The 12,738-nt window shown below is 38.6% G+C and overlaps 1 protein-coding gene across 2 annotated transcripts in view; it reads right to left on the reverse strand.

Annotated features, from left to right (window-relative positions):
- SPAG6 (sperm associated antigen 6) overlaps nt 1–12,738 on the reverse strand; it is a gene marked incomplete at its 3' end in the record, with an annotated part of 75,636 nt that overhangs the window by 18,975 nt on the left and 43,923 nt on the right. For both annotated transcript variants that reach the window (XM_082616816.1, XM_082616817.1), the window contains exon 7: nt 6,037–6,228. In XM_082616816.1, the coding sequence (XP_082472942.1) occupies nt 6,037–6,228 (192 nt within the window). The remainder of the gene's footprint in view (nt 1–6,036; nt 6,229–12,738) is intronic.

Consider the following 12,738-nt stretch of genomic DNA (forward strand, 5'->3'; position numbering starts at 1 on the left):
TTCTGAAGCATACAAGTTTTTCATTTTGATGAAACCTAATTTATCAATGTTTTCTTTTATTACTTGTGCTTTAAGCGTCATTTCTAAGAAATCAATGCCTAATCCAAGGTTAAAAAGATTTCCTTCTAAGTTTTCTTCTAAGAGTTTTATAGTCTTAATTCTTATATTTAGACCTATTATCCATTTTTAGTTAATTCTGGTATATGGTATGAGACACGGGTCCAAATTAATATTTTTGTCTGAGGATATAATAATTATCCTAGTACAGTTTGCTGAAAAGACTAACATTAAATTGCCTTGGCACCTTTGTGAAAAATCAATTGACCATAAAAGGGTCTACTTCAGATTTTCAATTCAATTACTACATTGATATATATATGTCTTTCTGTAAGCAAGTACCACTCTATCTTGATTCCTGTAGCTTTATAATAAATTTTGAGGTTGGGCAGTGTAAGTCTTTCTTTTTCAAGATTGTTTTGGCTAGTCTGAGTCCTTTGCATTTCCATATGAATTTTAGGATCAGCTTCTCAACTTCTGGGGGGAAAAAAGCCAGCTGGGATTTTGACAGGAATTGTATTGAATATGTAGATGGTTTTCACAATATTGAATTGCCATTTTAACAATATTGAATCTTCCAATCTGTAAACATGGAATGTCTCTTCATTTATTCAGATCTTCTTTCATTTTTTTCAGCAACGTTTTATAGTTTTCAGTGTACGAATCTTATACTTCTTTTGTTAAATTTATTCCTAAATATTTTATTCTTTTTGATGCTATTGTGAATGAAACTATTTTCTTAACTTCATATTTGAATTACTCATTACTAAGATATGGAAATACAATTGATTTTTTTTTTTTTTTTTTGCGGTACGCAGGCCTCTCACTGTTGTGGCCTCTCCCATTGCGGAGCACAGGCTCTGGACGCGCAGGCTCAGCGGCCATGGCTCACGGGCCTAGCCGCTCCGCGGCATGTGGGATCTTCCTGGACGGGGGCACGAAGCCATGTCCCCTGCATCGGCAGGCAGACTCTCAACCACTGCGCCACTAGGGAAGCCCAATACAATTGATTTTTATATTGATCTTATACCTAGTGATTTTGTTGAACTCTTATTAGTTCTAGTATTTGTGTATGTGTGTGTCTGTGTGTATTCCTTAGGATTTTCTACATATAAGATCACGTCATATTTTGGATTTAAAATGAATAAGCCTTTAGAAAATGTGCCTTTTATTTGGTTATTTATGGCTCTGAGTGAAATAAAATTGTTCCTACAACTTCATTCTGCGAATTGTACAGAAATTACATGGGGTCAACAAACCCTTTTATTTATCTAATTCAGGAAATCAAGTAATATGTTACTTTGAAATAATGAATAAGAGATTATGAATTTTGCTAAATGTCAGAGCATTTAGTAGCTAGTGCTTATCCTTAGACATATATAATACATGATGATGTGAGGGAAGGAGTCATGGGCTATCTACTTATGGCAACTTGAGTTTGAGCCTGGTTTTCCTATGAACTAGCATAGCATCTACAGTTCTACATTCATTAATTTTTCTGATATTTCTAAAAACTGACTTTAGCCACACTGATCAAAGCTATTGTAAAAACCACAGTAAGTGACTAGCAATACTATTTTTTTTATCTCAACAACACACATAAGTGTAGTAATTAACAAAATACAATTGTCAATTCTAGGCAAACACTTGGTGCCACTTCACTTGTTTTTCACAGAAAATGAAAGGAGTAACAAAAAATTATTCACTGTTGCTTTCCTTAATGAATGATCTCTAATGAAAATTGCTTAAAATGAAAAATGTTTCTTATTCAAAAGTTAATTTTATTCTGAAAGCATTCTGACCCAAAGAGCTATAGTTATTTAAATGAGGGGAGCACATAGGAGTAAATCTTCATGACCTTGTGTTAGGCAAAGTCTTCTCAGATATAGCTCTAAAAGCACAAGCAGCAAAAGAAGAAAAATAGACTGAACTTCATTAAAACTTTTTTTTAAATGTGCTCTAAACAATACCATCAATAAAGTGATAAGACAATCCACAGAATGGGAGAAAATATTTTTAAATCATACATTTGATAAGGATTTGTATCCAGAAATATATAAAGAACCCTGACAACTCAATAATAAAAAGATAAATAGCCCAATTTAAAAATGGGCAAAGGGTCTGATTAGACATTTCTCCAAGGACGATATACAAATGGCCAATAAGCACATGAAAAGATTTTCAGCATCATTAGCCATCAAGGAAATGCAAATCGAAACCAGAATGTGATACCAATTCACACCCACTAGGATGGCTATAATAAAAAACAAAGACAATAACAAGTGATGGCAAAGATGTGGAAAAATTAGAACCCTCATACATTGCTGGTGGGAATGTAAAATGGTACAGTCACATTGCAAAACAGTTCGGCAGTTCCTCAAAATGTCAAAAAGAGTTATCATATGACCTAGCAAATTCCATTCCTAGGGACATACCCAAGAGAAATGGAAACATACATCCACACAAAACTTGCACAGTAATGCTCATAGCAGCATTATTTATAATAGTCAAAGAGTAGAAACAACCCAATGTCTAAGCAGTGAACAGAAAAATAAAATGTGGTATATCAATACAATGGAATATTATTTGGCAATTAAAAGGAACAAAATATTGATATATGCTACAACATGGATGAACCTTGAAACTTTAAGTGAGAGAAGCCAGGCACAAAAGGCCACATATATTGTATGGTTCCATTTAAATGAACTGTCCAGAAGAGGCAAATCCCCAAAGACAGATAGTAAATTAATGGTTGCCTGGGGCTAAACAGGAAGGATATGGAGTGACTGCTAATGGGAGAATGAAAATGTTCTAAAATTTGACTGTGGTGATGTTTGCACCTGTGAAGATACTAAAACCATTGAATTGTATAGTTTAAATGGGTAAATTATATGGTATATGAGTTATATTTCAATAAAGCTGTTAAAAATAAAGGGGAACAACCAAGACAATAAGAATACAATAATTAAATCAAATAATTATCTTAGAAATAGTTTTATAACTATTTGAATAGTTTTATAACCATCCAAATGCCAAACTAAGATGATGCATTTCGATATGATACCTCTGAATCAAAACAAATGAAAATGTAGTTGCCTGAATATTATCAAAATATATGTAGGTAAGCTGATTATATAAAAGATATATATATTTTTTCAGTTTTTATAAGGTATTTGAAATTACATAGGTGTATAGACAGTAAGGCTATGTGAAAATGTGCACGAAATTCCAAGGGGCTGCTCCTTGGCTCTCTCTCATGGATCAGAACCAATTAGAGAATGCATACAGAAGCTGACATGCCTTTGGGACAAAATGAACTTCAACATGGCCTTATAATTTGAAAGCTGCTACAGAGTAACAAATGAGAAACACCATTAGACAGTTCCTAAAGCTCTTGGATACATTTTCCCTACTGAGATAGTGTCACATCAAACAGATTTGGACTTTCACTCTAAAGCCTTTAAAACAACAACTGATAGAATCCAAGAGACCTTGGGGAAGAAAAAAAAAGGAATGATTAAGTCCCTACAATAAGAAAATATCTGGGGCCTCCCTGGTGGCGCAGTGGTTGAGAGTCCGCCTGCCGATGCAGGGGATACGGGTTCGTGCCCCGGTCTGGGAGGATCCCATATGCCGCGAAGCGGCTGGGCCCGTGAGCCATGGCCGCTGGGCCTGCGCATCCGGAGCCTGTGCTCCGCAACGGGAGAGGCCACAACAGTGGGAGGCCCGCATACCGCAAAAAGAAAAAAAAAAAAAAAAAAAAAAAAAAAAAGAAAATATCTGGATGGATTTAAAGCCTTGGAAAGATTGTTGACAGGATAATGATTGATAAATCACTTTTAATTTAATACCCACTGTATTTCCTGAAAGTAAATATTATATTAAATAAAGGCAGAAGGAACCTTCTATTAGTAAACCTAAATGTTTTAATAAAACCACTTTTATTAAACTAATACAAGATAAAAATTATCTGACTTCAAAAAGTAAAGTTATCAAACTTATTTTACTCTGGTGATATTTATACAATATAATATCATAATAACTCATTAAAAACCAAGTTATATAAACTTGGTAGTATGTAAATAGTATATAGTACTCCCTCAGAGACTATTTGCAAGGGTTTCTCAACTATAATTACTATTGACTCCACTATTAATTATTCATGCTCTAGCTGATGTATTCTTTTATTTCCCTGGATTACTAGAGGTAAGGGTGGGAAGGATGAAAAGTGAGGAGGAGGGAGGAGGGAAGAGGAGGAAGTGGGGAAGGGAAGAGGGAGGAAGAAAGACAATTATGATAATGGGTTAAAGAAATATGCCGCAAAAAGAGAACTACATACACAGGCTAAAATTATATGTAGGGCTTCCGTGGTGGTGCAGTGGTTAAGAATCTGCCTGCCAATGCAGGGGACACGGGTTCGAGCCCTGGTCCAGGAAGATCCCACATGCTGCGGAGCAACTAAGCCCATGGGCCACAAGTACTGAGCCTGTGCTCTAGAGCCCATGAGCCACAACTATTGAGCCCTCACGCCACAACTACTGAAGCCCGTGCACCTAAAGCCCACTCTCCACAACAAAGAGAAGCCACCAAAGTGAGAAGCCCACCCACTGCAATGAAGAGTAGCCCCCGCTCACCGCAACTAGAGAAAGCCCGTGCACGGCAATGAAGACCCAACACAGCCAAAAATAAAATAAATACATTTTTAAAAAATAAAATAAAATAAAATTATATGTATGTAAATCAGATGTACTTGGACAACTCAAAACTGGAAATGGAGTTGTGGTTTCTCACCAGAAAGTCAAAGAATCACACAATTGTTAAACAGGAAAAGACCTTAGCACATTGTCAATCTTACTCTCTACCAAGCATTGCCAAGGAATGGAGTCAACATTGGAGACAAGTAAGGGAAAAGCCCTAAATCTATTAAATCATTGCTTTGATCTAGGAAGTCTTATAAAAACGGAAAAAGCGTTAATCTTAGAAATCAACTTCCCCCAATGAATCTGTAGAGAAAAAACATGTAAACATAACCAAATCAACATAAACTCACTTTTATAAAATTTATAAACCAAATAAATGAATCACTACATTGCTTTCAGAGTCTCTCAACTGTAAGTTCAAGCAGACTTCCTGCCTCGTTAGAGCATCTGAAGTTGTTCCAGCAAATCTGTTTTCCTATTTGTTACTTTAGTGTTTTAATTAAAATTTAAAAGTAATTTAATTTACTGTTATTTTGATTGACTTTTCTGTGTACTTCTCTCAACCCAAGTCAATTCTGAAAGCTGTTTTCCAAAAGTTGCATGTTTTCCTAATTGGGAGTATGCTGGGAAGCATTTTTCTTTCTTTGAAATTCTAAAATTATTTTACAAACCCATCCTACTTTATATTCATGTTTTATGAATCATGTCAGTAGCTAGTAACATTTTTTTAGAAATCTTTATTTTTTTTTAAATGCATGATTTAAAATGTTTAATTTAGTGAATCTTACAGTCATTCAGTCATTTTTCCTTTTAGGAACAAATATAAGACATAATTAAAAGATCAGGCAGACTTGGAGTTAGGAGAGGTAGCTCATGCTTCAGGAATACCTTGAGAAAGCAGCTTAAATTTCTTTAGAATCAATTTTTTAATGTAAAATGGACTAAAGTACTCTCTGGCCAATTCCACCTCCAAAATCCTATTATTCAATAACCTATTTCATAACAAAAGTCAATCGAAATGTAGAAGGCAACAACCAGACATTCATTTTACAAACAACTTTGTACCTACAGAGAACTTTCTTTAAAATATATCACTGATTTTTAGAGACAAAGGTAACTCATTTTCAAAGAGTCACCTCACTTCTGATAAATTAATTTCTTGACTCAGAAAAGCGATATTGTCCGTGATGAAAATTAAAACATTTTAAATTACACATTTTAAAGAATGAGTCAAAATCTAACAAATCTTCATTAAAACAGTCAAGAATTAAGCACTTACTTTCATTTGAAGATCCTCAGAACTTTCGGTCGACATGTACAAAGAAAGCAGGACAGGCAAAGTGTTTGTGACCGCGACAGCCCGGGCGTGCTCCGGAGTGTGCCTCCCAATCTGTCCCAAGGCCCAGGCAGCAGCAGCCTTAATATGATCTTCTGGCTCTTCCGACAAGCAGACTGACAGCTGGGGCACACCCTGCAGCGTTGATCAAAAGAGCAAGAGTTACGAATCCAGAGCAGGATTAAAGAGTCTTCCCTGTCTCTCAAACATTAGAAGGAATCATTTTCGTCTTGATCCTTTTCTTAAACGGTTCAATAAATGAGCACTTCACAGGGGCTGTCATTTTTCAAGTCAATAAAATGACTAGAACTAATTTACCTTAATTATCTGTAACAATCCAACTAAACTAAATATCTCCACTAACGTTTACTCCCCAAACAGAGGCGTTTAACCAAAAAACAGATGCCACAGACTAGTATTTAGGCAAAACCAGATTCCACTGTGACAAATTAAAAATGTGTAGGATTTTAAAACCTTTTGCTTGAGGGGAGGCCGGCTGGGGCCGGCGCACACATCCCAGACGCAGCCGGGCGGGTGACTCAGCTGCAGGTGGCGCCCCAGAGTCCGGGGAAGCTGTGGGGAGCGCAGGATGCTCTCCGAGGTCGCCCCCGGGGCAAAGGATTTCCAGATCTGATCAGGGAGCTGGACTCCTCTGTGTCACCACTTAGAACACACATCTTTTCTTTGTTATCAACATCACTGATCATCAACCACCCCAGACATCTGCATGTGTGACTTTAAAAAGCCAATGCAGCAGCATTTTGGTTGAAGGAGACCTTCAAGATGACAGAAGAGTAAGACGTGGAGATCACCTTCCTCCCCGCAAAAACATCAGAAATACATCTACATGTGGAACAACTCCTACAGAACACCTACTGAACGCTGGCAGAAGATCTCAGACTTCCCAAAAGGCAAGAAACTCCCCACATACCTGGGTAGGGCAAAAGAAAAAAGAATAAACAGAGTCAAAAGGATAGGGACGGGACCTGCACCAGTGGGAGGGAGCCGTGAAGGAGGAAAGGTTTCCACACACTAGAAGCCCCTTCACGGGCGGAGACTGCGGGTGGCGGAGGGGAGAAGCTTCGGAGCCACGGAGGAGAGCACAGCCACAGGGGTGCGGAGGGCAAAGCAGAGAGATACCCACACAGAGGATCGGTGCCGACCGGCACTCACTAGCCCGAGAGGCTTGTCTGCTCACCCGCTGGGGCGGGTGGGGGCTGGCAGCTGAGGCTCGGGCTTCGGTCGGAGTGCAGGGAGAGGACTGGGGTTGGCGGTGTGAACACAGCCGGAAGGGGCTAGTGCGCCACGGCTAGCCGGGAGGGAGTCCAGGAAAAAGTCTGGAGCTGCCGAAGAGGCAAGAGACCATTGTTTCGGGGTGCACGAGGAGAGGGGATTCAGAGCAACACCTAAACGAGCTCCAGAGACGGGCGCGAGCCGCAGCTACCAGCGCAGACCCCGGAGAAGGGCATGAGACGCTAAGGCTGCTGCTGCCGCCACCAAGAAGCCTCTGTGTGAGCACATGTCACTATCCACACCTCCCCACCCAGGAGCCTGTGCAGCCCGCCACTGCCAGGGTCCCGTGATCCAGGGACAACTTCCCCGGGAGAACACACGGCGCGCCTCAGGCTGGTGCAACGTCACGCCAGCCTCTGCCGCCGCAGGCTCGCCCCGCACTTCGTGCCCCTCCCTCCCCCCGGCCTGAGTGAGCCACAGCCCCCGAATCAGCTGTTCCTTTAACCCCATCCTGTTTGAGTGAAGACCAGACGCCCTCAGGCGACCTATACGCAGAGGCGGGTCCAAATCCAAAGCTGAAACCCAGGGAGCTGTGCGAACAAGGAAGAGAAAGGGAAATCTCTCCCAGCAGCCTCAGGAGCAGTGGATTAAATCTCCACAGTCAACTTGATGTACCCTGCATCTGTGGAATACCTGAATAGACAACGAACCATCCCAAATTGAGGAGGTGGACTTTGGGAGCAATGATATATATTTTTTTTTCCTTTTTCTCTTTTGGTGAGTGTGTATGTGTATGCTTCTTTGTGTGATTTCGTTTGTATAGCTTTGCATTTACCATTTGTCCTAGGGTTCTGTCTGTCCGTTTTTGTTTGCTTTTTTAAAATTAATTAATTAATTTTTTTGTTTGCTTTTAAGTATAGTTTTTAGCGTTTGTTATCATTGGTGGATTTGTTTTTTGCTTTGGTTGCTCTCTTTTTTTTAAATTACTTTTTAATTTTTTTATTTTTAATAATTATTTTTTTGTAATAACTTTATTTTACTCTCTCTCTCTCTCTCTCTCTCTCTCTCTCTTTCTTTCTTTCTTTCTTTTTTTCTCCCTTTTCTTCTGAGCCATGTGGGTCTTGGTCCTCCAGCCGGGTGTCAGGCCTGTGGCTCTGAGGTGGGAGAGCCGAGTTCAGGACACTAGTCCACCAGAGACCTCCTGGCTTCACATAATATCAAACGGTGAAAGCTCTCCCAGAGATCTCCATCTCAATGCTAAGACCCAGCCCCACACAATGACCAGCAAGCTACAGTGCTGGACACCCTATGCCAACCAACTAGCAAGACAGGAACACAACCCCACCCATTAGCAGAGAGCCTGCCTAAAATCATAATAAGGTCACAGACACCCGAAAACACACCACCAGACATGGTCCTGCCCACCAGAAAGACAAGATCCAGCCTCATCCACCAGAGCACAGGCACTAGTCCCCTCCACCAGGAAGTGTACACAACCCACTGAACCAACCTTAGCCACTGGGGGCAGACACCAAAAACAATGGGAACTACGAACCTGCAGGCTGCGAAAGGAGACCCCAAACACAGTAAGTTAAGCAAAGTGAGAAGACAGAGAAACACACAGCAGTTGAAGGAGCAAGGTAAAAACCCACCAGACCAAACAAATGAAGAGGAAATAGGCAGTCTACCTGAAAAAGGATTCAGAGTACTGATAGTAAAGATGATCCAAAATCTTGGAAGTAGAATGGAGAAAATACAAGAAGTGTTTAACAAGGACCTAGAAGAACTAAAGAGCAAACAAATGATGAACAACACAATAAATGAAATTAAAAATTCTCTAGAAGGAATCAATAGCCAAATAACTGAGGCAGAAGAACGGATAAGTGACCTGGAAGATAAAATAGTGGAAATAACTGCTGCAGAGCAAAATAAAGAAAAAAGAATGAAAAGAACAGAGGACAGTCTCAGAGACTTCTGGGACAACAGTAAATGCACAAACATTTAAATTATAGGGGTCCCAGAAGAAGAGAAAAAGAAAGGGACTGAGAAAATATTTGAAGAGATTATAGTTGAAAACTTCCCTAATATGGGAAAGGAAATAGTCAATCAAGACCAGGAAGTGCATAGAGTCCCATACAGAATAAATCCAAGGAGAAACACACCAAGGCACATATTAATCAAACTATCAAAAATTAAATACAAAGAAAAAATATTAAAAGCAGCAAGGGAAAAACAACAAATAACACACAAGGGAATTCCCATAAGGTTAACAGCTGATTTTTCAGTAGAAACTCTGCAAGCCAGAAGGGAGTGGCAGGACATATTTAAAGTGATGAAAGGGAAAAACCTACAACCAAGATTACTCTACCCAGCAAGGATCGCATTCAGATTCAAGAGAGAAATTAAAAACTTTACAGACAAGCAAAAGCTAAGAGAACTCAGCCCCACCAAACCAGCTTTACAACAAGGGCTAAAGGAACTCCTCTAGACAGGAAACACAAGAGAAGGAAAAGACCTACAATAACGAACCAAAAACAATTAAGAAAATGGTCATAGGAACATACATATCAATAATTACCTGAAATGTAAATGGATTAAATGCTCCAACCAAAAGACACAGATTGCCTGAATGGATACAGAAACAAGACCCATATATATGCTATCTACAAGAGACCCACTTCAGACCTAGGGACACATACAGACTGAAAGTGAGGAGATGGAAAAAGATATTCCATGCAAATGGAAATCAAAAGAAAGCTGGAGTAGCAATTCTCATATCAGACAAAATAGACTTTAAAATAAAGACTATTACAAGAGACAAAGAAGGACACTATATAATGCTCAAAGGACCAATCCAAGAAGAAGATATAACAATTGTAAATATTTAAGCACCCAACATAGGAGCACCTCAGTACATACGGCAAATGCTAACAGCCATGAATGGGGAAATCGACAGTAACACAATCATAGTACGGGACTTTAACACCCCACTTTCAGCAATGGACAGATCATCCAAAATGAAAATAAATAAGGAAACACAAGCTTTAAATGATACATTGAACAAGATGGACTTAATTAATATTTATAGGACATTCCATCCAAAAACAAGAGAATACACTTTCATCTCAACGGCTCAGGGAACATTCTCCAGGATAGATCATACCTTGGGTCACAAATCAAGCCTTGGCAAATTTAAGAAAATTTAAATCGTATCAAGTATATTTTCTGACCACAACGCTATGAGACTAGATATCAATTACAGGAAAAAGTCTGTAAAAAAGACAAACACATGGAGGCTAAACAATACACTACTAAATAACCAAGAGATCACTGAAAAAATCAAAGAGGAGAAAACACCTAGAAACACATGACAATGAAAACACAACAACCTAAAACCTATGGGATGCAGCAAAAGCAGTTCTAAGAGGGAAGTTTATAGCAATACAATCGTACCTCAAGAAACAAGAAGCATCTCAAATAAACAACCTACCTTACACCTAAAGCAATTAGAGAAAGAAGAACAAAAAATACCCCAAAGTTAGCAGAAGGAAAGAAATCATAAAGATCAGAGCAGAAATAAATGAAAAAGAAATGAAGGAAACGATAGCAAAGATCAATAAAACTAAAAGCTGGTTCTTTGAGAAGATAAACAAAATTGATAAACCATTAGCTAGACTCATCAAGAAAAAAAGGGAGGAGACTCAAATCAATAGAATTAGAAATGAAAAGGGAGAAGTAACAACTGACACTGCAGAAATACAAAAGATCATGAGAGATTACTACAAGCAACTCTATGCCAATAAAATGGACAACCTGGAAGAAATGGACAAATTCTTAGAAAAGCACAACCTCCCGAGACTGAACCAGGAAGGAACAGAAAATATAAACAGCCCAATCAAAAGCAATGAAAGTGAGACTGTGATTAAAAATCTTCCAACAAACGAAAGCCCAGGACTAGATGGCTTCACAGGAGAATTCTATCAAACACTTAGAGAAGAGCTAACACCTATCCTTCTCAAACTCTTCCAAAATATAGCAGAGGGAGGAACACTCCCAAACTCATTCTACAAGGCCAATATCACCCTGATACCAAAACCAGACAAAGATGTCCCAAAGAAAACTACAGGCCAAATCACTGATGAACATAGATGCAAAAATCCAACAAAATACTAGCAAACAGAATCCAACAGCACATTAAAAGGTTCATTCACCATGATCAAGTGGGGTTTATCCCAGGAATACAAGGATTCTTCAATATATGCAAATAAAACAATGTGATAATGCCATATTAACAAATTGAAGGATAAAAACCATATGATCATCTCAATAGATGCAGAAAAAGCTTTCAACAAAATTCAATACCGATTTAAAATAAAAACCCTCCAGAAAGTAGGCACAGAGGAAACTTACCTCAACATAATAAAGGCCATATATGACAAACCCACCGCTAACATCATTCTCAATGGTGAAAAACTGAAACCATTTCCACTAAGATCAGGAACAAGACAAGGTTGCCCACTCTCACCACTATTATTCAACACAGTTTTGGAAGTTTTAGCCACAGCAACCAAAGAAGAAAACGAAATAAAAGGAATCCAAATCGGAAAAGAAGAAGTAAAACTGCCACCATTTGCAGATTACATGATACTATACACAGAGAATCCTAAAGACTCTACCAGAAAACTGCTAGATCTAATCAATGAACTTGGCAAAGTAGCAGCATACAATATTAATGCACAGAACTCTCTTGCATTCCTATACACTAATGATGAAAAATCTGAAAGAAATTAAGGAAACACTCCCATTTACCATCGCAACAAAAAGAATAAAATACCTAGGAATAAACCTACCTAAGAAGACAAAAGACCTTTATGCAGAAAACTCTAAGACACTGATGAAAGAAATTAAAGATGATACAAACAGATGGAGAGATAAACCATGTTCCTGGATTGGAAGAATCAACATTGTGAAAATGACTATACTACCCAAAGCAACCTACAGATGCAATGCAATCTCTATCAAACTATCAATGGCATTTTTCACAGAACTAGAACAAAAAAATTCACAATTTGTATGGAAACACAAAAGACCCTGAATAGCAAAAGCAATCTTGAGAAAGAAAAATGGAGCTGGAGGAATCAGGCTCCTGGACTTCAGACTAAACTACAAAGCTACAGTAATCAAGACAGTATGGTACTTGCACAAAAACAGAAATCTAGATCAATGGAACAGGATAGAAAGCCAAGAGATAAACCCATGCAATATGGCCACCTTATTTTTGATAAAGGAGGCAAGAATATACAATGGAGAAAAGATAGCCTCTTCAATAACTGGTGCTGGGAAAACTGGACAGCTACACGTAAAAGAATGAAATTAGAACACTCCCTAACACCATACATAAAAATTAACTCA

This window comes from Mesoplodon mirus (assembly GCF_964341445.2).
Source record: "Mesoplodon mirus genome assembly, chromosome: 4".
NCBI classification, from domain to species: Eukaryota; Metazoa; Chordata; class Mammalia; order Artiodactyla; family Ziphiidae; genus Mesoplodon; species Mesoplodon mirus.